Source organism: Fomitopsis serialis (genome assembly GCF_022376445.1).
Source record: "Fomitopsis serialis strain Sig1Antser10 chromosome Unknown B0H18scaffold_25, whole genome shotgun sequence".
Lineage (NCBI taxonomy): Eukaryota > Fungi > Basidiomycota > Agaricomycetes > Polyporales > Fomitopsidaceae > Fomitopsis > Fomitopsis serialis.
The window spans coordinates 223,865-249,500 of record NW_025954985.1 but is presented as its reverse complement, the minus strand read 5'-3'; the positions used below and the strand labels follow the sequence as shown (position 1 = coordinate 249,500).

The window sequence follows — 25,636 nt, the reverse complement described above, 5'->3', positions numbered from 1 at the left end:
GGCTGACGAATACACGCGCAGGCGGAAGAGCGAGTAGGCGGGCAAGCAGAACAGCGATACGGCCAAATCAGCAGAGGGTCCTTGTACGTCCGAGATACACGACAAGCTCACATCTCGACGTTCCGCGCTGGTCGGATGATTCGCCATACCGACGCAGGCGGGTTACTCGCGACAGGACTCGCTCGAGAGTGCGCAGCGGGTGTTGTCCACGTTCAGGGATAAATGGACACGCAGCGCGCGGCCGGTGGATGGAACGGACTAGAAATGCCCACGGAATGACTAGGTAAGCAATACAGCATGATGCGAGACGGTGTCACGTACCTGACGGCTAGCTCACCAGGACCCTCTACCCGCTGCGCTTCTGCACGCACACGATTTCCAAGGACGGCAATGGGATGCCCTGCCAGTGGGCTGCCGTACAGACCGACGCGCATCTCGCGGAGATGAAGTGCGGCGCGAAACCAACGGCGCCCGCTCGGTCCACTGACGCGCTCCCGGAGGTCGTCGGCTGCCAGACAAGGAACCGCTTCGTCGCGCACTGAATTCAATACGACGACCGGCTGCTCTGGTAGCCAGCGGCATCGTCTACTGGCCGGAACACCGACGGCGCTGCGCAGGGCTTGTTGGGTACGCTCTGCCCTGTGCACGTCTGTCAAACGTAGGTAGTCCTGTTGAGCTCGACGTGAAGTTGAGGTTCCTGCGGTGACTGACTTTGAGACCATGACGGCGAACTCCATCGACTCACCTTAGTCCATGCCTGTGACCGCTGCACAGGTCGTGACGGAGGCGAGCAACGCTCCAGCCGGGTCAAGGAGTAAGCGTGTCAGCCATAAGCAATCCCGCACCTCAGTCGGGACGCGGCTACAATACGAGGACTCGTGAGCACTACGGATGAACTACGCGAATCAAGGTTGCGACTTACCGTTTTCGAGTCGGCGGCTTGCTCCGTATCCGACGCGAATCCCGTCACAGGAAAGGGAGGTGCAGGTCGTATCTGGACGCTGGACTCGGAGGGATGGTGTAATGAGGAAGAAGAGGGATGCTGAGATGGGCGGCGCTGGCTCTCAATATCGCGTCCTAGTGCCCGTAGCGCCGAGTGAGCAGAGACGCGGGAGAGAGAGCGCGAGGCGAGCACACCATGCAGGAGGATGTACTAAGCTGCATTACCCACAGTTGACAACTTGACTCAACGTGCTTACTTTGCCAAAGACACACGATGTGGCGCGAAATATAGTTGATATAATCGACATTACTCTATCTGACTGCGTGTCCAGCGTGTGCCCGCACGCTGCGAGTTGGTGGATGCGCCCGCCAAAGTCGTTGTGACCGCGGGTGGAGCAGAGCAGAGCAGAGCGCGACAAGGTCGTGACCGCCCGCGAAGAGGGCGGTGGCACATGCCGGATTTGGTGACCCCGAGTGGTCACGACGAATCCGCCTGAGAACGAGTGACCTTCTACGTACGCCCGCCATTACCCACCGCTAGGCACTCCCGGCGGAAAAACGCGCATTCGTTAGTCAAGGCCGGCCGGCCAGTCCACCCGCTGACGCCGACGAACAACGCTGCGAAAATCCGTACAGGATCGGAAGCACAGATGCCTAGCGTAAAAGCAGGTTTCACCGTCAATATCAAAATGGTCTACAGCCAGCTCACTTACGTTGAGTTGCGTGTCCGTATCATCCTTCACTAGCAGAGATGGTGTGACATCCTGTAGAAGCAAACAACAGGAGGCTCAGAAAAGATCGAGGGTGGCCAAAGCAGAGAGAAGAGTGGTGCACCAACGACGGCGACGAGCGAGGCGAGGTGCGCGAAGGCTATACTCGGCACTTCTGGCAGTGAATGACGCAGTATGTGCTGCGGCATGCACGGTGCCCATCTCCGGAGTATACATTCTGTATACTCCGGAGATGGGCACCGTGCATGCCACCGCAGATAACGGCAAGCTCACTGGCATAAACTGCACACGAGGGGGGCACCTCGTTGACCGGTGGCCGAGGCGACGTAGACGACTACGACACGACGTAGATGGGTAGCAGGGAATGTCGACGGTGACCCCGCGCCGGCAGGCTTTGCAAGTCCTTATTTCCGGCGGAGAGCGTACCATACGCCGCGTACGCGGACGGCGATCGTCGTTCGTTTGATCTATCCAGCTAACATGCTTTTGTGCAGGTGGCGTGACCTGGATTGCGCAGGTGGCGTGACCTGGATTGTGCAGGTGGCGTGACCTGGATGAGTGCGACGCGACAGACGAGTACGACGCGACGTAGATGAGTAGCGGGAACTTGTCGGCGGAGGCCCCACGCCGGCAGGCTTTGCTAACGACGGTTTCTGCGAGGGTGAAGTGCGCCGCGATCGGCTATTCATCTAATATGCCAACGTAAATATCGGCGGCGCAGCAGCTGCCAGTGAGCCGATGTCACGTACCGTTGGACGGCGATGCTACGCGACAACGGACGCGACGAGTACATAGACCAGACCTTCGCATGCAATGTCTACATAGGGCTTCGCCCTCAGTGACAATAAAGGGAACCAACAACAATAACGTACCGTTGGAGCCACTCTGTCAGTGCGTGAGCACAATGCGCAGTAGCCGGTCGGGCGACGGTTCAGTTCCGTGTCGGTATGTGACTGCGACCATCTTCCGTAGGCCCCTGAGGCATATAGAATATCAATGAGGGAAAAACGAGAAACTAGGAACCAGCTGTATACACACCGTGCCAGACTGTTGAGTGTCGGTGTGGGACTGTATACGCACCGTAAATTGGGTTGCTGAGTGTCGGTGTGGGACTGTGGCCGCGTTCCGCAGGCCCTTGTAAGATATTGAATGAGGAGAAATTGAGAAAAATCATGAAACAGCTGTATACGCACCGTGCTAAAGCTTTCGACGGATATGCGGGTCTGTAACGAAGGCAGGAGGAATATGCGTTCTGCGGCGTGCGGCGGCGTGCGGCGGGGGGCGTCAGCGAACATGGGATGCGTTGTTCGGATGGTAGCGGTGAATGGGCGAGTCACTCTTGTAGCGAAACTCGGGCCCTCGAACTGCGCACTATATATATTGCTCTAGATGTGAGCCACTCCGAGTCCATGCAGCATGATGTAAGCCGTACCAGTCAGGGTACAAAGGTCAGAGTACAATCGAAGGGAATTGCAGTGGCAGTGGCACTCCGACGCCACTTCGAGTACAATGAATCGAAAGATGAGTCAGTAAAAGACAAACGAGATAGAAGAGGAGAACTAAAGGCTCAGAGGTTGTAAGGCCTCGACCCTTACAACCTCGACCAAGGCGAATGTGGTTGGTGGCGAGGAGCTCAAGCGTGGATACGGTGCCCAACTCGCCGCCGCCGTCCGCATGAACCTTCCTCAACGCAAGTCGACCCACCAACACGCCCGGCATGCGTACCTAACATGCCTCATATTTCTCGTTGTCTATGCACGACGCAAATTTCTGACTGCGGCCTGCCAGTGCCAGGTAACACAGCAGACGATCAGCGTCGAAAGTGGGGTCCCCGAGTCCTCCGAGGATTGAGTCCCTCGCTGTCAGGAGCCCTTGTCCTCTTCCCCTGCCGTGCGCGAGACACACCGCGCATCCAATTGAGGGTCTCCGAGAGTTGAAGTTATCGGCGGACGCTCCGAGTTCGAGTCACCGGACAACATTAATATCACGGTTGTGTAGTCGATATTGAGGGCAGAGATCTCAAAAACGAGCCCCGACACCGTTGAACCGCGGATGAGCTGGTGGAGAGCATTGCACTCGACGATGAAGAGAACTTTTCTTCCACCAGCGTGTGAGGCTACACGGTATCGGCGTTTGAGGCTCCACCTCAAGTTGCTTCGGCGGTAGCGCCGGAGGCGGGGTTTTGGATTGGTGACTAGAAGTGAAACAGGGCGGGGCAGGCCGCGACTGGAAGAAGTACTTGACGTTGTTGACCATAAAACTCGAGTGCGTTCTTTTCGGCAGCCATTCTTCGGAAGAGGTTGTCAGGATGTCTGAGAGTCGCATCTTGTGTTATATCGCCGGGGATGGGATCGACCATGTCGACAGGGCTGTGCAAGTAAGGAAAGTCGTGTAGACGAGCACTGCGAAGGCGGAAACGGCGGGGCATCCAAAAGCCCAACAGGACTTTGTGTCTACATCAGTCTTTGTCAGGGAGGAAGGTACTGCGGGCACAAGCGATAAAAGAGGGTTTTGAACCATTTCTGCGGCGACGCTGGTAACTTCGCCTGACCAGGAAGGGTGCTGAGTCCGACTTGCTCTCGATATCCAGGCCATGCTCTTTGCCGCCGTCTAGGGAAACCCTCTTCCGATGCCATGTCGTACCTCCGCTTGGCAGCCAGACCCAGGGCACCGGAGATACTCAAGCCCGTTCGAGCGCAACATCGTGGCGAGTGGGCTCTTGAACAGGTCCTCACGTTTCAAGCTCGCGCGAGATCGTGCAGCCAGACATTGCTCGGAATCAACGTCGTGCAGTACATGGTCGACTTGCTGGCGTACCTGTGCAGAGGGTCGAGGGATACGCGTACAAGGATCGAGCTTCAAGCTTCAAGCCTCATGCATCATGGGCGAGAAGAATGCCTTAAGCTTGACAGATGTAGTGGATGAGCGCTGAGCTGAGCGCCGACTCAACGCGGCAAAGGAGGCCATCTGAGCTTGCTGCTTGTATCGGAAAGAGAGACTGCCAGAACCAGTACCTTGGCTCATACTTTCCCGTTACTCGGAACCTTCACAAGAATGAGGTACCCGCCCACATGGAGGAAAGCTCCAAAATACTTTAAACCCATGCAGCGCAGAGGGATGATGGACCACGTCCTGCGAGCCTAACAGCGCCAACGGCAGCCAGAAGCTCTGGGAGGTCTTGCGTCTGAATTGTCGGAGAAGATGCATGGCAGTCCTTCGACGAACCCACCGTAGGATATGAAGACCATCCGAGAAGTGATCAGCGATGATCGCCCCAGCCGGGCCTGCGTCTCGCTCGCACAATTCACAAGGCTCGCCACTAGCCGCATTGCTTCTCCTGCCCGTTCCACGACATCCCCTCCATCATGTATGAGAGCCCGGAGCCTGGTTCCTTACCGCCGGCGCACGAGATGGGCGTGTACTCGGATCGACGGCACTCTGGATCCTTGCACGCTTCGCGGGTCCTTGCATGCTTCGCCCTCAACTGGTCGATGAGCCACGGATACTTGCACTACACCGGCTTGATCAGGTAGTCGAGCAGCCGGAATCGTGTCGCCTGCTGGGACTGCTGTCACGAGAACATATTGCCATGCTCCTGCCCCGACTTCGAGCGCGAGTGCTCGCCGCCGACATGCTCAGAGCAGTTAGCAGTCACTTTCGGTAGCTCAGAGTGCGACGTGGAGGAAGGCATAGTCAAGGAAGAGGTCGAGTGCCGCCTTTTGGTCCACGTCCCTTCGACGATGGGTGAGTTCAATGGAGAGACCGTGGCAGAGGTCGGCATACCAAGAAAGCCGTCTATACCGTTCAACGTCTACGAGGGTTTCTGTCCTGGTCACAACGAAGCTGTCAGCCTGATCAGGAATATCCAGGAGAACTACTCACTCGAATGGGACGCGTATGAGCAGCGGTGTTCATTGCTCGTGGCTCACCAGTTCGACCTCGTGAACGCCCTGACAGACCCCCATTCAGATGGCCACGACGGCGACTGCAAAACAATCAGTCTCATTACGGTGCATGTAGTCAGCTAGAGGTGGAGCAAACTCACCCGTCACGAACGCTCAATCTGTCGACTTGCTTCTTCTTCCCTTTATGCCAGTGGTTGCCGGGGCCATCTTTTCCGTTGGTATTCTCCTTCTCACTGCTCTTGGCCTTGTGCTTTTCGAACCTCTCGAGGTGAGTAAATGGTCGAGGCCGAAGAGTCCTGACGGATGCAGCTTGCACATATAGTACTACCGGCTCAGAGACAGTTTATGGCGGTGGCAGACAGTTACCGACAGTGAGAACTGAGTACTGGACCGTTCAGTTCGGTCACGATAAGCACTCGAGCACAGACTCGGATGCATTCGTGAACAGTCCCTCCTCCTCCTCCTTGAAGCTACACAAAGATCAATTACGAGGCATGCTGTACCCTGAAATCAGGAAAGTGTCAAGGTTCCGAGGTTCCTGGGGACCCTGCACCAAGGATAAAGCCATCTAGTCATGGAATAGAGTCACTCCCATCAACACACATGAGCACTGGCAGACGAACATTCTAACACTCACGACAGTATGATCGGGCACGTTATTGTCAATTAACTCAGGGACAACATCATTATCCACCTGAATCGTCGCCTGTGTCACATCGTATGTATATATCATGTATGAAAGACGGACCTGTGGCGAGAACCCAGTGGCAGGGTTATTGGAGCCCACTGCCTTGGGATCGAGACGTTCTTCTTTGCCTTTCAGGCAATCTACCTCAATGCTGGATCAGCACAGATCACTACTACCGATATACAATCGCCTTGACGTACTTGAGTCCCCAGTGTTCCTGCACATTGACCTTCCAGCGCAAGCGCGCCCAGTGTGCAACCCACATTTATTGCAAGGGTGCGGCGTACTAGGTGACTGCAACTACACATATGAATTCCGTGCTGTCTGAGTCAAGAAAGCCCACAGCTATGAAAAGCGTAGAGTTGTAGACTGACCTTGCCCGGCGGGCCGACGGGGGAAACTCCAAGGTCGTCTACATTGTTGGGGTTGGCGGGAGCAGCTGGCTGGAGGTTGAGCGCGACCAAGTACACGGTTGGTAGTTCCGACGACATAGATGGCGATGATTTGGCAAATGGACGTACTAGGCAAATGATTTACAAGGTGTCTACGACTGGATGGTTGGCGCGCCATTGCGCCCGGGCCGGAGTGTCGACGCCTGACCTAAGTACTCATAATGCCGTCAACGTCACATGAGGGCAGCGCGAGCAAGTGAGCACTGGTATTTGGTCAGGAAATGGAGCATGAGACTTCGGAAAGGAGATGAGACAATCACTAAAATCAGCATTCACAATGGTACGGAACGGCAATATTGTACATTAACTGAGGACATGCATCAGTACAGTACCACTTGCGGTCATTATCATACAACGATGCATGCATCGACAAGAGAGGACTAATAGAGGAGTGTAGGGTAGCGTTATGTCACGACGGTTCAGCATCGGTACAGTATCGTGCACATGAGCGACTCGTGATTGTGAGGCGACGCAATTAGCATGGACTAGATTCATTTACCCATCGCTGACGGGTGGGATCGTCTGGCTTCGTGCCAGGATGTACTTGGATTCATCCCTCCCACAGCACAACGAAGGACTTCAAGAGGTCAAACTGAGCGGGGTCGGCAAGCCCGTTCGGGCTCAACGGTGCCCTGTCCGACAGATGTCGCTATCAACGTCAGAACCATGGCCATGATAAAAAGCCTAAAACCGTGGTGAGTATTGCCAACATGTATACCCAAGATAGCGCACAAACCAAGTTCAGCCTCAGGGAGCGGGCGAGCCTTACGGCTCCTATCCACATGGGACCACGCACGCACACGACCGCCGCGAACGTGCGCAGGTTATCCCTCACGGATTCGATCGCGGTGTTCCAGTCGCCAGCCGTATGGGTCGTCGGGAGAATGATAGGGTTTGACATTATATGCAGTGCCTTCAAAAGCCGTTCAACTGGCTCGCTGTGAACGTAACGAGTAGGGACGCCCAGAGGTATGGAGACGAGACCTAGAGCCAGACTGTCACCCCACTCAGCGCCGCCGATTCGCGTAACGCTAATTGCGGTACCGCCGACGAACACGAGGAGAATTTGCACACCGATCTCTGGTAACGAGACAGTCAACAAGACATCGAGCCCAGAGAGTAGACTGACCGATCAGCATGATCCCCATGTAAGTGGTAGTTCCGTGTGATGCCCTCGAAGACGTTCTAATGACTGTCCTATCGCCGGCCGCCTTCGGTGAACATGCCACACTACAGCGCGAATGAACGCGCCGTAAGGACGTTGTCGCCCGTGCACTGATCTTGACAGGGACGCCAGCCTGAAAACAGTCCGCGACAGCATCCCGTACACCCTCTCTGAGAAGGTCTTCGAGAGTCAGATCTTGTGCCATGTCTTCGTACTCGGCCTAAGGGTGAGAACGTGCGAGCTACATAGGACGAAACCAGGCGTAGTGCACTTACCTCGTCCTTCGCAGCATACGGCGCACGTGCAGGTGGCCAGGACTCGAAGTCACGATAGGGCAGCGCAGTCGCTCTCAGCTTCTAATTCGCATAGACGAAGATCGTCCGCGACACGTTATCCCTTGCCAGGTCGTCCATCTCCCTCGTGTCGACGCCAGTCGACTCGCTGCCCTTCTCAACCTGTACTCCTCAACCTGTATAATGCCTGTATACCCCGTACCTTCCGCGCAGAGATCTCGCTCGCACCTTTGAGGTATGCGCGATGCCCGCTGTCGTCCAGCTTGACGATGACGCCAATCGCCTGGCGCCAGCTCGAGAACAGAAACTCTGCATGACATCCGCGGCGTGTCGCGTCTTCCTGTAATCCGCCCAGCCAAGCTCCTTCACGAACGCCGTTAGTGGACCCACGGCACTGTCTGCTGGGTGACGGCAGCACGCATAAGCAGGGCCGATGCGAATGCAGGAGCACAGTGCACAACGGCAGCGACATTAGGGCTACGGGGTGGCGAACGTGATGGTAATCACGAGCGACAAGGGGGGAGGAGGGGTGTCGCGATGGCAGACGCACGGAAAGAAGGCGGGCGGGACGAGGGAGAGGGACGCAAGGGGGGTGCACCATCAGGAAGCAAGAGCACGATGGTAGGGATGTGAGGGGTGAGAGGAGGTATTACTTAGAAGGGACGACGGCGGGGAAGGACAGGGTGCACGGTAGGGAGACGGTGGTTTCTTTGGAGCAAGAAGGGAGCACCTCCACTTGCGTCGGCGGGTGGCATTTGTCACCACGGTGCGCGCAGGTAGGAGAATGGACGGACGCAAGACGGACGGTCTATTTCCGTCCTAATCCGACGTCACTACGCGCGCGCCCGTGATCCCAAGCCTCCATTGGGAATCTGCCGGTTCTCGACGCGACATACAGTATGGGTGCGTGCGGTGACATGCTTGAGGCGGCGACTTGGCTCGCGGATGGTGGTCGAGAGGTGATGGAAGTGTTTGGCGAGACCATCGTAGGGGAATAGTGCCGCGATATCAGTCAGTATCAGGACGTGTTCGCGCGAGATGAAATGCGTGCTAGACTCGGGGCGGCGTACGCCTGACGGCGTGAATGCCGGCGACGAGGGCCAGTTTCGATCAATAGTAGCAGGAAGGGAGGGAGGACGCACTGGTCACTCACATAGTGCGTCCACCGGCATGACCGACCACCGAGGTGGTGTGGCCATGGATGCGGCGGGATGGCGGGGCGGCCACTCATGTTATGCAGACGGGTTTTCGCGCGGCTGTACGTGCGCTCGTGCGTGCAAGATGGGATGCGTCGCAGGCTCGAGACGGCGACGAAGCGACGGTCGAAGCGACGATGGTGGACGGGGAACGAAGGAAAGGAAGGCTGTGACGGCGTACAGATCGGAGACGGCGACGTGAGAACGTGCATAGCGGCGAGGCGCAGGCGGTGAGGAAAAGTTGTGGCCGAATGGCGCGGAGCGACAGGGTGGCATGGGCTGGCGGTGACGACAAGATAAGGTGGCTCGAGAGTGGCGGGGACGACGGGCAGGGCAACGCGAAGGCCGCGGACAGCGGGACAGCGGACATGGTGACGTGGATGACAGGATGATCGACGATGAGGCCTTGAGCTTGAGCTTGAGCTTGAGGCCTGAGGCGACAAGGTTTGCCGGGCGAGAGGGCGCAACGGGACCGTTCATAGGCGTGATCGAGGCAGGGTGGTGCGAGCCGGCGGGGACGACGGGCAGGAACGGATAGGGCGGACGATACGACGGGCAGGGGGATGTGGATGATAGGATAGGACGACGTGGGCGACGGCCAGAAGCGAAGGTGGCGCGAGGGGACGGTGGGCAGGGTGGCGGGCAGACACGGGGCGACTTGAGAACGACGCGACTCAGGCGGCGCGAGGGACGTGGATGAGTGGGTGGGAGGGTGTGAAGAATTGTTAGAATCGATGACCCCAAGATTCTCATTGACGTACCTCGTTCTGCTTAGAATGGTACAACAAATCATGCGTGTTCGTATACGACCGTCGGAGGCAACGTTGCGCTAGCGCGCGGTACTTCGAATGAACGGACCATCGACCACCGCCTAAGTCAGTGTACAGGATGTTCAACATTCTTATGATACAAAATCGATGTAAACCACATGTATGCATATGTAAGGACCCTAGTGCTTTGCTGCTGTACGTTATGCCAGAACATAGATCGCCGTACTTACGTTTGTTGACTCTATGCACTCAAACCCTTTTGCCGCCGAAATCGTTGTTGGACGCCGCCAATAATCTGTTCATTACATGCCGTCCCCCGCTCGCTCGCTGACGCCCTTCCTGCAGCCTCTCGATGCCTTGGCCAATGCTTCGGATCAAAACCTCCACCGGCACGCGCTCACCGACAATCTGAGGTGCGGCCGAGCGGTCCCTCAGCTCCTCCACGTCCGCCGCCACCTTCTTGAGCACGTCGCGCGTCATGACCACATGGTCGAGAGCCTGTTTGCGATATTGGTCGACTTCCGCAAGGAGGGCAAGTCGTCCCTCGGCCTTGCGCAGCGCGTCGCGGTTTCCACCGAGAATCGACCATAGCTCGGAAAGCAGCTTTGCGCGCGCGGCACTCAGGGAGAGCCCCTCCCTCATGCAGATTTCGTGAATTGTGAGAAGGTGTTCTTGGAGCCTCTCGAGGTTTGCGGCGCTGACAGATGCCTCCAGGAGCGCGCGCTCAGTCTCCGCTGCCAGTGTTTCCATTACATCTCTGTATGACTGGACAATGACGGCCGGAGTGCCGGAGTGAAACGCAAAAATGGTAGCGATCCACGACAACGGACTGCCATCGACCGCCGCGGCAGATATTGTGCTCATGGCGTAATCGTTCATGGCCGTGATGCTAAATCGTGCGGTGAGCCAGGTGTTCTCCGACGTACGAGAGTCAGACTTACCGATCTACTGCGCCGTTGACCTTTGCATTCAGACTATGTAATCCTTCTCCTGTCCTCTTCGCATCCTCCACAAACTGCATCAGAGCTCCTGCGAGCATGTCTCGACTGCGCAGGTCACTGACACGCACGAGCGTGACCAGGTCGCGCGTCGCAATCTCCGCCTGCAGGAGCTTCGTACCTATTGCGCCCGCGTCCGCGTTTGTATCCAGGAGGCCCCCAAAGTTGCCATGCAGCTCGATCAATTTGTCGAGGTCCGCCAAGTGTGGCACTTTGTTCACGGTGGGTGAGAATGTTGTGCGATGAACGCAGAACATGGTGGTTGAAATGACTGGAACCAAGCAAAGGGGGGAAAGCATATCACCGATCTTTCCAACGACGTAGTTACAAAGGACCGCCAGGCCCATAACAAAAATAAGGACACCCAGCGGCTTCTTGAACAGCCAAAAGGCGGTTTGCAGAGCGTCCCCGATGTAATAAGCAGCAGACGAAGCGCCGGAGACAATCATCCGCTGTGCCATCGCACGAGCCGGGACGACGACCTCTTCGCGTATTTTGACTTCAGGTTCAGACGCCACTGGGCACCGAGACGAGATGAGCAAGGGCTGTTCGGAGTGCAGTTCTGCAGCAGTGTCTGCCTCCCATGCATGAGTGGCCATGAGGACAATGAGAACGAGGACGAGAGAGTCGGAGAGACACAGAGGAGCCGGGCCTGACATGTCGGAAATATCACGTGTCGGAAACGTAATTCGCTGTGTTCACTCCTACCTCCTCCTCCTCCTCCTGAGACCTCCTCCGCACTCGACTTAAAGCTTAAAGCTTTGTAGCTTGATCGATTGATCACTCGCGCGCGTCCTTCTTTGCTACACTTTCGCTCGATGCTGCATGCTAGAGCTCCAGCGCAGGGTGTGTGCGTCTCTATCTGGGCACCGACACAATCATCTTCATGCCACACTTCGCACGTAACTCCGTGAGCCAGGATATTCGACGCTTCGCTTGGTGTAAGACTCTTGAGCCAGGGCGCCACAGCCAGGTGGGTCTGATGATGCCCCGAAGGTTACTACTACACGGTTCTGACGACGCATCGTCCAGGCTGGAAGTTCTACCTCACCTTCGCAATCTGCGGCTTCACGAACACGAACTTCTTCTGGGGCACCCCCTCTCGAAGGTACGTGCCTCCTCCGACTCTCCTCCACATCATCCTCACACGGCACGACACAACAGGGCTGAGGCGGAGCTCTGTGAGCGCAAGGTGCACGTCTCGGGTGGACCAGTTGACAAGATAGATAAGGAGGAGATCGAAACGTGAGGGCTCGGATGTTCGGGATGCGGCGGTCACCCTCTCTGCTCGGATTTGTGAGTATGGTGCACGATCAGCCCCTTGCACTCTGAACGTTTGAACCCCAGGGTAGATTTAATACCGGGCACACGACCTGAGTACTCAGTCTGAGTGCTGAAGAGCAGGCACATATAATATGCAGCGTGTACTGTCGTAGTTTGCGCTTTGTGTACATTCGACAAGCCGCACCGCCGAGAGGTTCACCGGCACCGCCCAACGCTTTGAGGCGATCTTCGCCCACACGACGTCAGCTTTTCTCGCTTCACAAGGACTTCCGATTATCCCACGCTTTAGCGTAACTGTGCATTTTACCATTCCGCTTTCGTTCGACCTAAGGAAAATCGACGCAAATATCTATAGTACAGGATGGGCGCCTGCCTAGGGCCTGTTGGACGATACTATACAGTGTACTGCTGACTTGAGACACCGTGCACTCATGCCGTAACTACTCAGAACGGTATCGAGCCAAGCAAAACCACCCAGTAACTGCGCCGATACCCAATATGACGTAGAACACTATGACTGAACGGTGGACACCACGGAGGTGATCAGGGCGTATCGGCTTCTGGTTGAAGCTCTGCTGTAAGAACTTGTACAAGTCGACCAGCTCCCCTTCCAGCAACGCGGCTTCATGAGTTGTGGTCACGTTGTTATATTCGAAGCATCTGTTCAGCCTCCAAAAATCCGGGATGCTGGTCAGCTTGACTTCGAACCATCTATCGTCTGCGACGAGCCATCGTAGACACAGATTAGGCTGGGGTCGAGTATCAGCACATTGATATAGAAGTATGTCAAGGTTCAGATAGCACCTCGTACGCCACGACTTTCGTCTTCTCGGACAGCACCATGGGGATAGATTCGTTGAAGTCGCCCGTAGCGACCGTGATGGCGTCTGCGTTCTTCTTGTAGGTCATAGCAGAAGAGCGGAAGACGATAATGACTCACAACGACCACATGGAAGCCGCCCAAACATCAACAGCCCGGGCGCGTCGCCATCAATATGCACATCATTATCGAGGCTTTGTCCCGCCTCCGTTGTGATACTGAAGTCTACGACTGGGCCGCAGAACATGACTGTGGCACCTCTATGAAAGCGCAACGGTCCGTCAGTACTTAAGACAGACGCAAGACAAGACACGAACCGAGGGATGCTCGTCCCAACGGTGGCAGGAGCTAATGCGGAGAAGGCCGTCCGCATGTATGAAGGTAGCGGCTTGCAAATCTTCGAGAGCGACATGTGAGGCAGCGGTGAAGGGACGACGGTGGAAGCCCAACATAGGACCTACTTAAATACACCAACAGTAGTACGGATATAGCATGCTTTGTGCATTGTAGACGAGACTTGGCATGCATTGTCAGCCATGAACGCACTTACTTGAGTCGCGCTATGGACGCGTTGTCCACAGCAGACAATGACTGCGAGCCGCGACTTGTCACGAACAAAGGCAAGGGCATGCATGGGAAATGCGGAAGAGAAGGCGACAGCCACGAGCAACGACGCGGGCCATTGATTTGAGGCAACGAAACACTAACTTATTCGTGCTACTCGACGATCAGCTGATCGGTGATATCCGGCAAGGTCGTTGGACGTTGAATGCCGTGGGACAGACTAACGGAATGGATGGGCCCGGGGTAGCGAAGACGGGAAGCACAGACAGAGACAGCGAAGAGCTCTGTATATGGCACGAAAGTGTAAGTATTAGAGAACAGACGGAGAGATGATCTGGAGGAGGGTTCCCAAGGCAGATAGCTCGGACCTCGTATACGTAGCTTGCATAAGACTAGTCGCTTTTTTTTTCTACCGTCACTACGCTGCGTCGTTTACCGCCATGGAACGGGATCTAACGCACTTGTGACGACCGACAACTCACCACCACCTTCAGCAACCTTACAGCTGATGCGAGCGGTGCTATTTGCGTTCGCGACCCGGACAAATGCGGCACTCTGCTCCTGGCCCTACAGTCGGTCTTCCGGTTGGTCGTAGGCGCGCCGATGCAGTCGAGGATACGATATGAGTTATAATGGTAGAGTAAATTACATATCTATTTTGTGGCAACTGATAGAGCTCATGCACCTTCGCAAAATTCTCCGTGTCAGTCAATGGAAAGTGCCATACGTAGAACCAGACTTACTGGGAGGCCTGATCCGCCGTCGAGGCTTCGGACGGGGCCGTAACTCTGTTAATTTGCGAGCGAGTGTGTCTGCATCCTCTTCGCCCATACTAAAATCGGGCCCCCTCTGCAGTATGGTGAAAATCAGTGATGGGAGCTACAGGTATGTCAATGAACGATACAGACCTCTAGTTCTGAGTCACTCATAGAAAGCCCATCCTCTCCCCAGTCCGAAGGCACTTCTCCGTAGGGATACCATTTTCCCTGATGGTCACCGGCATCCAAACCCCATTGCTCGTAACTCGCCGGACCTGCTTCGGTCGAACTCTCGAACAACCGTCGCTCGAACAGAGATACACACTCGCGATCAACGTCATGTGTCTCCGACTCGACCGTGTTTTGCTGATATTCCCAAGCTTTTTGAACAAGGAAGCGATGTCCGCCGGCGTCTGTGTGCAGACTCGCGAAGCCGGGATGCTGCAGGAAGAGGTGTTTGTTGCGAGCCAGAAGCACTAAGGTGGTAGCATGCCCAGTGGGAATACAACCAAGCCACACGTGAATCTTGTCTTGCGCACGAGGAACCTTGTTGTATATCCAATTGATGATTTGGCCATAGTCCATCACGCTGAGGCCGCCTCTGTCTGCGATGACGCCGGACTTCAGCGCTGCTGTACCCCGTCCTCCTCCTCGGGCATCACGCACAGCGTTAAGGGCTGGGATATCAAGATCTATCGCCCTAAGGTCAAACCCGGGACCACAGCTCGACACATCTATCAAGGTTGCCAGAACACCGCAATGCGGCGTCAATATTTGGTCGATCTCCGCTGAGAACGGAAACGAAGTGGGATTGAGGAGGAGGTCTTCATCGTCTTCGACTCGACATGCGAGCTTCCACCGACCCAGCTTTTTGATCAAGTAATGTCAGACGAAATCGGATGTTGGAGATAGAGTACTCACCCGAATAGATCTCCGAGCGTCCCTATCACCCCATAGCTCGTCCACGAGCTCCGTCTCAGGGACTAGTGCAGTGAAATCTGGAGGACCTACGGTTTGAACGAAGATACAATAGCGCCACCAGACTACCTGCCACGCCCTAACCGGACCGCTGTGAAGCTGGAGTAGGCGGACAGGGTACCAAAACTTTCCGTTCCGTGCAAGCGCACCTTTTCCAGCACTAATTATTTGTAAGCGGTTTTCATTCAGAATGCAAAGGCTGCAAAATTCTTACATCAATCGACTGCTCGTGGAGACCTGAGAGCCGACTCTTTGTTTGCTGATCATTTCGCGACAGTCAAGATTTTGGTTACGAGTTAGGTGGAATGCCCGTCAGCGACATGAAAGTTCAGCATGTGATGTATATCCTTACTTCAGACTGGGTAAGTCGTTCCCAGAGCAGATGTCGCATGTGAAGCTCTCGGACGGCCCGAGACTACTCGCTCGTCCTCCTCGCTGACATGCAACATGAGACCAATAGTCGCAAAGTTGACACACCAGTTTGGGTAGGTTGTCGATCATCAACTGTAGGTCACCGTGTACGCCACATCTACATCGGAACAGGGTCGGTTCACCGGCTCGAATGGCCTGGGTATCATCAAGGCTGGTAGGATTGTCTTGTGTGTCACTATTCTGCATCGCAGTATAGGCTGTCGACTCGACCATCGACTGGAGCCGTAGCCAAGAGATGAGCCGAACAAGCAAACCTGAACAAGTGCAGGATTGCTCACTACGCCAGAATGCCCTATCTTGTCCGAGTCTTCGGTAACACCCTGGGGTTCTTCCGCACGATTCGCAGGACTTATGACTGTCCTGAGCCCCTTGGATGATACTTGAGCGTCGTATTCGTACGTTCCACCACGCGAAGGATTGTGAAGCCAAAAGCGATCGCGGTCTGGCACGGTGATGAATCCAGGCTTTTGCAGCGTAATTTGCGGGAGAAGGTGAGGGGTACCGCGGAGGATCTGCAGTGAATGGTGGCGCTCAATGCTCGATTTCTGATGAGAGAGAAAGCCCTCCTGCGCGCGCGTTCCTCCTCGTAGATGATACACAGCGGAATGTGTATGATAACCATGAGTGGGGCTATCATATAAGCCCGCAAGATCGTCGACGCCGCCGCTGCTTACGTACTGCTTGATACCTTTCGCCGCAAGCCCGTCGTACTCGATCACATGCGACTGTCGAGAGGAGGAGACGAAGCGACAGAAGAAGTGATGCCTGGCCGGCTCATAGAAAATCCGTCCCACGAGATCATACTGCGGCCCGGGAAGGTCGTCGCTATGCGGTCCACACTCCTCCTTGTAGTGCGGCGGGCGTAGAAACGAAGGAAAATCCCATATCTTCCCCGTTGCCGTACCTACTTCGATGACAAGCATAATGGGAAGTACGAAGTGCAGTTCTGCAAGCTGTGCCTGCCCCTTGCAATAGAGTGAGTCGTTGCGTACCCTCCAGCAGTCACGCTCGGGTTCGGGTCGGCAGCTCGTATCGAGGAGACGGTGAAACCAAGACGATGCTGAGCCCCCACACTTCCTGTAGTCTTGATCTTTGAGCTGGTAGTAGAATCTCGGACGTGGGGCCTTGATCTGGTGGTGTTGGTAGGTGTCAGATCTACCCGGCACGCCGGAGCATGAGCGCAACGTAACGCTGTAACCCTGGAAGTACGGCTGCACATCGTCTTGCTTCCCACTGGTTTGGGGGCGAAGGAGACCGTCTAACCAGCCCTGAAAGTGTATCAGCATCAGCCATGCAGTAAATAATCTCAAAAGGACGGACACTCACAAAGGCTGGTTCACACGAGTTCATGGACCGAATTAGCCCGCGTTCGACAAGCGTCTTTCGAAGGGCATCCCTCTGGGCAGACAGAACGGTAGCGATGTCACCCGGGTGACGGCTCAAACCTACGCTGCGGCGCTGGTTGATTGCTTCGTACACTGGATGCGCAGGGTGTGGAAGGCAGCGCGAAAACGAATTCCAGTCACGCTGTACTGTCTGGAAGATTAGCTCGAGGGACGTATCGAGCCAGCACGAGTTGTCACGCCAAGGATAACCTTGGCGGTGTGTTCGTACTGCAGTCAAGGGGTAGAAAGCAGGCTGTGAGACGCTAACAGAGTTCTCACGTTCTAATTCCAAGTTCTCCGCTGTGCTCCTTGGTGAGTCTCCACCGTTGATGTCGTATGGGTACCGTGACACTAGATCTTCATATTGGATATTTGTGTTTGTTTCGCTTCCTTCTAACTGTTCGTCCCAAGCACTTCTCGTCAATTGAACGTCGCTCAACACTGGAGTCTTGCGTAGAGTACGCGTTTCACCCGAAAAGGCTACGGCTCTTTCTGTGCATGGTGATTCTCGTGTGTATAGGTCAGAGCGCCGCGGGAGCTTGATGAACGAGGATACTACTCACCTTCTCTGATACCATCTGCCTCCGTAGTACCTCGAGTTTGCCGCCCTCGCAGAGATGATATTCGGGCAGGATACATGAACTGACCGTCTACCCGACGGGTCGATAGCGTGACCATGTTGCTATCGCTCAGCCGGCCAACGGTCGGATTCATGGGCTGAGCGTAGACTTGAGGCGCCATCAATGCGGCCATGCCGGTGTCCGTTAACGTCTCAACGGTCGAATCCCTCGACTGGGCATCAATTTTAGGGTGCAGCGACGCGAGTGTATCGCCGTCGATCGGCGAACAGACATTCAAATCCATCAGCTCAGCGGAGGCTCGAGGAGCCAGTAACGCTGCCATGTCAGGGTCAGGCAACATTTCAGCGGTTGACCGCGCCGATTGAGGACCGATCTGTGGGCGCAGTGACGCATTGTCAATCAACGAGCCGGCAGTTAGGCCTATCAGCTGAGCGTAGGCCCGAGGGGACAATAACGCCGCTATATCGGTGTCGAGTAGCCTTTCAACAGTCAAAGCCGTCCACTGAGTGCCGATCTGAGGGAGCAGTGACGTAGGTGTATAACTCGACAAGCCGGCGGCAAGATCCATTCGCTGAGCGTAGGCTTGAGGGGCCAACAACGCCGCCATGTCGACGTCCGTGTCGACCGACATTTCGGCACTCGAACCCGACGACTGGCTGCCAATCCGAGGGGACAGTGACGCCGACATACTGGTCGACGAACCGACGGCAAGGTCCATTCGCTGAGCGTAGGCTTGAGGGGTCAACAACGCCGCCATGTCGACGTCCGTGTCGACCGACATTTCGGCACTCGAACCCGTCGACTGGCTGCCAATCCGAGGGGACAGTGACGCCGACATACTGGTCGACGAACCGACGGCAAGGTCCATTCGCTGAGCGTAGGCTTGAGGGGCCAACAACGCCGCCATGTCGACGTCCGTGTCGACCGACATTTCGGCACTCGAACCCGTCGACTGGCTGCCAATCCGAGGGAACAGTGACGCAGATATACTGGTCGACGAGCCGACGGCGGGGTCTGTTCGCACAGCGTAAGCTCGAGGGGTCAACAACACCGTCATGCCAGCGTCGATCAACATTTCAGCAGCCAAGCCCTTCGACTGAGGGCTAATTTTATAGGGGAATGGCGCATGAATAACATCGTCGTTTGGAGAGTCGACAGCAGGATCCATCAACCGGGCGTAGCCTCGAGAGGCAAGTAACGCGGCTGAGTCATCGTCGAGGCCGCTGGTACCAGGCGACAGGTCCGCAGTGTGTTCCGAAGCACTGCCCATTCCAAATGCTGAATAACAGGTGTTTCTTTCAGATTGAACAACACGGGACAGCGGGTCGTCGGTGTCCGTTGAAAGGTGGGTTGCGTTGGCCGACAGGTCGCCTGAGTCATGCTGCGAAATCGAGAAAGCAGGGAACCCATCCGCCACGGGCCATCCGCCAGCCGAAGACGGTGAATAGTGAACTGCCTTTTCAGTACCGTCTGGGGGCCATAGATCGGAAGTACCGGCGTGCTCAATATCAAGCTGCGATTCCACGGGGTCGACATGCGAGAACGGCATGGTGTTCATGTCATCACAGCTATTGGGTAGTAGGCGATCCTCGGGAAATGAGACGGGTCCAAATGCGTCGTAGAGACGCGTCGCATCGTGCCCTTCCTTGTCTCTGTCAGAGGGCGCCAGCCACTGAGAGGGTCCTAGTGGCTCAAATTGCCCTGGTTCAGCAATATCGTAGATGCCATCGCACTGTGCGTTCATTTCCAGCACGCCCACGTCGTCTTGCTCGATGTCTGGCTGCAGTAGCGGTCCCTCGGCGCCGGTAATCACGCCGCTAAGTCGCTCCTCATCGCCCTCCATGTCAACGTCCCATGGGCTGGAAGAAGTGCGGTCGGCAGTGGCTATCTCTGAGAGGAAGAACAACGAACCTTACATCCCGAGACTGGATCGTCCGTCTGTCTCGCTGCATATAGGCACCCAAATCTTGTAGTGGGGAACCATGTTCCATACGTGCCGGGCCAAGCAACGACTTGTTCATTACGGACACCTGGGGGGTTCCCATGACCGTCCGTTTGCACGAATGCACCCCCGTGCGATCGGTAAGTACAGTGAGAGCAGATCTTTCCATTCCTCTGCGGTCGCCCGCGCCCTTCAGATGTAGGGATTTGGCGAGAGACTGCCAGCCCAGTCGGATTCTGTCGATGATTCCAGGGGACGTGGCGCTACCTGACAGGAAGTATTATCGACACTGATGAAAGGGACTCAGTTGCTGTACAACAGTGGCTGTCACAATGGACGTTTTCGCGGGAAATGACGCACTTACGAGTCGCAACTCTGGTACAGTCACGTGATATATTTTCATGCCGAGGCTCGAGTCTCCACGTGCTACCCTACATCGCTGCCTCAGTGCCTACCCATTACTTTATAGGCCTCATGATCGCACTCGACGAAACCACCACTGATCTGCCTGTCGTACTGTAATGTGGTGGGACTGCATATTAGTACACCGTTTACTTATCGCGGTTTATAAATGCTCATCAATGAGTATCCACGCGCGCGCTTTCCTTCAGGCCAGCGTACCACTCCCGTCACTCCCGTTACCATGTGCACACATGCCCACAATGTGTCGTGTTTATAATAATGCTAACGAAGCCTCTGCTGCCCATGATGAACCGATCAGACTCGACGAGCAACCTCACATGATCATGCCACTGGGTGTTCTCTTGATCGAGCCTCGGGAGACGAGATGATGTCCCTGAAGACCTGCGACATGTAAGGCGCGTCGTCGAAGGAGACAGAGCATTGGTCGCAGGCCGCAAACTGCTTCAGCCCGAGCGACCGTACTGGTATAGGCGTCCTCGGGAGTTGTCAATAACACGTTTGCGCCGTGCTTACTCGCCGAGAACTCTGCAAGTGTTCCCGCAGGTTCTGAGTGGTACGCCCCCATCGCATCGCCGTGCCCTGAGTACGACGCGGGCGTAGGGCTTCCCAGGTGCCACGCCCGGTGGTAACAGCCCTCTGAGTCTCTGCACGTGCGTCGTGCGCCGGCAGGACGGCCTATCCACAAAAGACGGCTTCGTGCTTCGCGGGTTTCCATGCTGTACAGCGTACCCCTCTTCCCCGTCCTCCTGATCGCACATGCCATCGACCCGGCAATAGATGCCGTCGACAATCCGCGCACAAGGGGCGGGACCGTGCGTCAAGGGCCCGTCGAGCGTCGAGGACAGTGCGGGGCGTCTTCAGGTAGGCGGGCGGGCGGCTCCACTTATCCATTTTGATTGATCGCGGGCCGCGACGAATATCAGCTTGCGGCTATCGAGTACAATGTTTGCGCCCGGGTATCAGTGTTCGGGAGCGGATATCGCAGCGTTGGGCCACGGCACTTGTACCTCGCATAAAACCACTGCGATGCAGCCCCTATTACCCGAGAGCTCCTCCAAAAAGGATCTGACGGCGGCCTCTTCGACATATCATGCCAGATGCCATGTGCAAGAACAGCGCATGGCAGTCACTGGCGAGAAGACAGGCCGGGGGCAGGCGATGCTCGGATGCGGGCACGCGGCGACAGGCTGAGTCCAGGTGAGCGAGTTGTCGAAGACAGACGATAGACACGGACAACACGAGTGCCGTGCTGTCGACAGCAAAGGTTTGCGCATGCGGTGCGGCGACGTGCACGGGATCGAAGATCCCTGTGGGTGGCACTGGCATATATGTGTGCCCACGGCTCAAAGGCGGGTAGACCATGACCGAGTGACGCCATTTATGCCTGCTCCAAAGCCGAGGTAGTGTTGGGCAAGCCACGCTACGCTTCACGGTGTCGGAATGCAAGGGGGAGAGAAGCACCGGTCAGTGAACACGCACCGGAAGCTGTCTGCGATCGCCAAATACTCACCGTCCTTGCGCGAGGCGCTGCAGCACATTCTGGATGTCCTTCCCGTCGCCGCATCCAGCGCACTATACCAGCAGCGTGAGACAGAGCCTACCGCAGCAGCAGAACCGCCCTTACCTGGTAGCCTCGTCACAGGAGGATGGAAGCAGGGTCCGCGCGATCGCCGCATGCTGGTTCTCTCCCGGGCTCATCCTGACACCGCGCCCGCCTATCTCAGTGCCATATCCATCAATCTTTGGTGTCATACCCATCCAGGAAGCTCATGGCCCGCTCGCGCACATGTGGCCTTCGCGACTGCCTCAACCTTCTCTGACGCCGCACCGAACCTACTATATCTATGTCATCATCAGCCCCGGCACCTGAAGTAGATAGAAGCCAAGACCATAACTCACATTGTGGGCGATGCTCGCGTTCAGGAGGACACTATCTTGAAGATGACTCCAATAGCCTCGCGCAAGCCCAGCGGGGTCACGTCTCAGACATCTTAGCCGTCAATCGGCCGCGCCCGTCGCCCTCCTCCAGGTCGTAGAGCCATGCGGTAGCCAGGATGCCGTCGGCCGGCGAGCGCGACGGACGAGCCTCGGGGACATTGAACGAGCGCCTGGTTCCGGCCGTCGTAATACGAGAAGCTGACGTTCCCTGCGCTCAGCGTCATGCACAGGCGGGGTCAGCGGAACCTCACCAATTGCGGTCTCGACGGTCGTGATGGTCAGGTCAGGCGCGTTCGGCTTGTCGTGCACGCCCGTCGGGTGGTCGGTCAGCGTTCAACAGCTTCTCAGTGTCGACCACTGTCTGGTCGATGTACCGGTATTAGACCGTGGCATGATATAGGGACCGTAGAGCTACGCATATAGTCAGCCAGTCACTTCGCCAGGCGACGACGCGACGACGCGCATAGTCGACTCACTGTGATTCGATGTTCAAGCTGCGCGTTGGCTGAAGCTTTGAAGGTCTGAAGCTAAGCTTGAAGCGCTGGACGGTGCTGGTGAGCGCTGAGCGCTTGAATGTCCGTCACCCGTCCGTCCCCCGACCGTCCTCGACCGTCCGCTAGCGCCCATCCAAGCAATCGCAAACAGACATCCGCCGCATTTGACTGTCCTTGTTTAATCTATGGCAGCAGTGTTGGGTCACTGAGTTTCGAACTTTTTGTCCTACGCTCTAGTCAGGCATCCCTGGCGAGGAGCTGCGTTTTCGTGCTTCTCGGCATCTCCTGAATTTCCGAAGTTGATCTCTATTCCATTCCGAGGCGCTTCGTACCAGGAAGGTGAGCAATACCTCCGCGCTACCATGCCTCTCGTAACAAAGCCGTTTGTTCGTCGCGTCTGAAATTGATGCGCCTCACTGACAGAAGATGTCGTCCGAATTCACACCCAGGTGGAAAGCGACTGACCTACATAACGATGCCATCAACTCCATCGCTATCAGCCCCGATGGCAAGTACCTAGTGAGTTGTAGCTCAGACTGTCGCATCGCGATCTGCTCCTTGGATACTGGAGCAGTGCTACATCGCATAGTCACGAAGTCCGCTGTCTTGTCTCTGGCTTGGACGGGGGCCCCGGACGTGTTCGTCTCTGGCACGGCGGACGGTACATTGCTCACGGTTACTGTGTGCATCGTAAGTTGACCATGATTTACTGTCGTCGGTGTGACCTAAGAATAATGCCACCAGTCTTCTGTGACAATCTCAGGCTTCGAAGGGCACCGCAAACCCATCGAATGTCTGGCCGTCAATCAGGCTCCTGTGCAGGCCGGAACCAGTCCTGTGCCATATATTCTGGCTTCCGCAGCGCATGAATCGGTAAAAGTTTGGCCATGGGAAGACACGGGTGGGTTTCGAACGACGACATATTATCGTGTATTGACAGGGTTGTCAAGGGTGGGGATGCGGCGAAGCTTTCCAACCGCCCCGCGCAAGCGCTTACAATGGCGACGAGGAGCCGCTTGTAACATCGGTTCAATGGCTCCACAAGGACAAGCACGCTGATAACAAGCTCGTCATTGCCTACCTGCATCATGGTATACAGTACGTGTGCTGCCATTCATTGACTCCGTGCTGATTTGCGGCCTTCCTCCAGCTGCCACCATTACGAGAAAGGCTCCTCTAGGGTACTATGGGTCATACACACCCCGCTATGGTGCGTTGTCAAGCACATACACGTCTCTTTGTTTGCCTGATAGTCTTCTGTCAGTGGAGCATGTGCGGTATCTCCTACAGGAGATAACCTAGTCATCTCGAACATAGTGAAGGGCTTTCAAGTGTACGAATTACCTTCAGCATCTCATCGTATGCATGTGAACATCGAGGATAAGCCTGATTGGCTCGTATCGCTTCCCGTCAAATATGCTGTTGGTGGTGCAATGTTATTCCATGGAGATTACGGCGGCAAAGTGAGATTCATCGACAGCGACCAAGGGGAGCACTTCCAGACACTGTATCACGAAGGTAAGCTCCGTTCATGCGCTTCGCATGCATCCTGGGTGATGACTGTACTGCTGCCTAGGCTGGGATGTTATTCAGGCACTTGCCGTGTGTACGATCTATTTTCACTGTTTTTCACTGACCTGAATGTCTGGCTTTCAGGTCTTTGACGACAAGACAACAGATAGAACCTTAGTTGCATGTGGGAGTAGTAGCCCTAGTTGTGTCAACGGCATCTGTGTCTGGGAGGCTCATTAATAATACCGAATGTTCGCGGGGTTGGAGAGACAGTTAACTCGCGCATGCAGTCGACGAGTTGATACTTAGCGGATGCCAGGCTTGGGTGTTGGACGGTAATGGTCTGTGGGTTAGGTAGGCCGACGAATACAGCCGGAAACATGCTGGACTCGAGATATGATTCGATAGTATGCTCTACTCGACTTGCTTGCATGCGTGGTCGTCGTGTCGTTGAAGCTCTCAGGAAGTGGGAAGAAGCGGTTTCATCTGTGAGATTCATAGGAGCGATATGGCCCTCTATGTGTACATGCAACGAGTGATGCGTTGCCGTCTCTCGCTCGCCATCCCTGCCGCTTGTCGTGCCTCTCGTTCGCTGTGCCTCTCGTTCGCCGTCCATCTCGTCCGCCGTCCACCATCTCGTCCGCCGTCCACCACCTCGTCCGCCGTCCACCATCTCGTCCGCCGTCCACCATCTCGTCCGCCGTCCACCATCTCGTCCGCCGTCCACCATCTCGTCCGCCGTCCACCATCTCGTCCGCCGTCCATCTCGTTCGCCATCCCACTTTCTGAGACGACCGCCTGCTGCTGTTGCGCGAGATGTTCACGTCAGCTCGCGGTGCCGCTGTCCTGCACGTACGTCTGTGACCATTGTTCGAGGTCGAACTGGTCTAACGCGAGTAAGCGTTACGTGAGCATTCACGGCATCAATGCACTTACAGGCAGGCACAACCACTCACTCATCGGGTTAGAGACGGGCGTGGTTGCTGGACGACGTGTCCGAATCTTGGTGTCGCGTAGCGTCGTTGACGTCGTGCTTGCCCGGACACGTTGTGGTCGTCGGGCTGATTGTAATGCCGTGCGGACGAACGCCGGCTGTTCGCAGAACGTAACGCAGTGTGCATCGCGGCGCGGAGTGGCTGAAGGTAAGACTAGGGCACAGTCTAGCTGACTTGGGAGTGCTAGGTGGACTCACGACGACATCGCGGGTACTGCTGGACACCGCCGTCGCTCGTCTCAGGGTACTGGTGCAGTGTGTCAGCAGGGTCCCTCAAGGGTATGGAAGACACTCACCGACCTACCATGTGATGCTGCGCATGCACTATTGCATCGTCCACGCTTGGGCGACGGGAGGGGGGACAGAGAGCATCTTTCATGGGGTAGCGCGA

The 25,636-nt window shown here is 56.0% G+C and overlaps 7 protein-coding genes across 7 annotated transcripts; 2 read left to right on the top strand and 5 right to left on the bottom strand.

The window, feature by feature from the left end:
• Positions 1-745: 745 nt before the first annotated feature.
• B0H18DRAFT_1103892 (uncharacterized protein) lies at positions 746-6,757 on the bottom strand (the record flags this gene model as incomplete). The annotated part of the gene is made up of 25 exons (XM_048032595.1): positions 746-796; positions 923-1,153; positions 1,200-1,435; positions 1,462-1,596; positions 1,652-1,706; positions 1,888-2,007; positions 2,100-2,354; positions 2,423-2,437; positions 2,546-2,699; positions 2,754-2,807; positions 2,867-2,896; positions 3,579-3,867; positions 3,918-4,042; positions 4,191-4,294; positions 4,317-4,490; positions 4,767-4,857; positions 4,903-5,010; positions 5,070-5,307; positions 5,603-5,658; positions 5,719-5,902; positions 6,068-6,146; positions 6,216-6,284; positions 6,327-6,417; positions 6,467-6,483; positions 6,641-6,757. Coding segments are annotated over 25 exons (3,078 nt in total), but the record flags the coding sequence as incomplete, so codon positions are not given.
• Positions 6,758-7,268: 511 nt separating this feature from the next.
• Positions 7,269-8,648, bottom strand: B0H18DRAFT_954130 (uncharacterized protein; the record flags this gene model as incomplete). Its single annotated transcript, XM_048042246.1, has 5 exons — positions 7,269-7,367; positions 7,515-7,798; positions 7,848-8,103; positions 8,159-8,239; positions 8,379-8,648. The coding sequence occupies 5 exons, from the start codon at positions 8,646-8,648 to the stop codon at positions 7,269-7,271; spliced, it is 990 nt and encodes a 329-aa protein (XP_047894579.1).
• A 1,743-nt stretch (positions 8,649-10,391) lies between these two features.
• On the bottom strand, positions 10,392-11,601 carry B0H18DRAFT_875116 (uncharacterized protein; the record flags this gene model as incomplete). Its single annotated transcript, XM_048040398.1, has 2 exons — positions 10,392-11,031; positions 11,084-11,601. 2 exons carry the CDS (start codon positions 11,599-11,601, stop codon positions 10,392-10,394), a joined length of 1,158 nt encoding a protein of 385 aa, XP_047894578.1.
• A 425-nt stretch (positions 11,602-12,026) lies between these two features.
• On the top strand, positions 12,027-12,389 carry B0H18DRAFT_1118162 (uncharacterized protein; the record flags this gene model as incomplete). The annotated part of the gene is made up of 3 exons (XM_048033739.1): positions 12,027-12,081; positions 12,137-12,248; positions 12,305-12,389. 3 exons carry the CDS (start codon positions 12,027-12,029, stop codon positions 12,387-12,389), a joined length of 252 nt encoding a protein of 83 aa, XP_047894577.1.
• Positions 12,390-12,864: 475 nt separating this feature from the next.
• Positions 12,865-13,333, bottom strand: B0H18DRAFT_1118161 (uncharacterized protein; the record flags this gene model as incomplete). The annotated part of the gene is made up of 2 exons (XM_048033738.1): positions 12,865-13,173; positions 13,229-13,333. 2 exons carry the CDS (start codon positions 13,331-13,333, stop codon positions 12,865-12,867), a joined length of 414 nt encoding a protein of 137 aa, XP_047894576.1.
• Positions 13,334-14,461: 1,128 nt separating this feature from the next.
• B0H18DRAFT_1118160 (uncharacterized protein) lies at positions 14,462-19,963 on the bottom strand (the record flags this gene model as incomplete). Its single annotated transcript, XM_048033737.1, has 9 exons — positions 14,462-14,475; positions 14,552-14,657; positions 14,717-15,433; positions 15,488-15,573; positions 16,099-16,192; positions 16,255-17,244; positions 17,303-17,661; positions 18,009-19,801; positions 19,854-19,963. The coding sequence occupies 9 exons, from the start codon at positions 19,961-19,963 to the stop codon at positions 14,462-14,464; spliced, it is 4,269 nt and encodes a 1,422-aa protein (XP_047894575.1).
• Positions 19,964-23,165: 3,202 nt separating this feature from the next.
• On the top strand, positions 23,166-24,491 carry B0H18DRAFT_954127 (WD40-repeat-containing domain protein; the record flags this gene model as incomplete). The annotated part of the gene is made up of 8 exons (XM_048042245.1): positions 23,166-23,258; positions 23,337-23,429; positions 23,484-23,640; positions 23,690-23,837; positions 23,890-23,949; positions 24,004-24,257; positions 24,316-24,341; positions 24,396-24,491. The coding sequence occupies 8 exons, from the start codon at positions 23,166-23,168 to the stop codon at positions 24,489-24,491; spliced, it is 927 nt and encodes a 308-aa protein (XP_047894574.1).
• Positions 24,492-25,636: the final 1,145 nt, after the last annotated feature.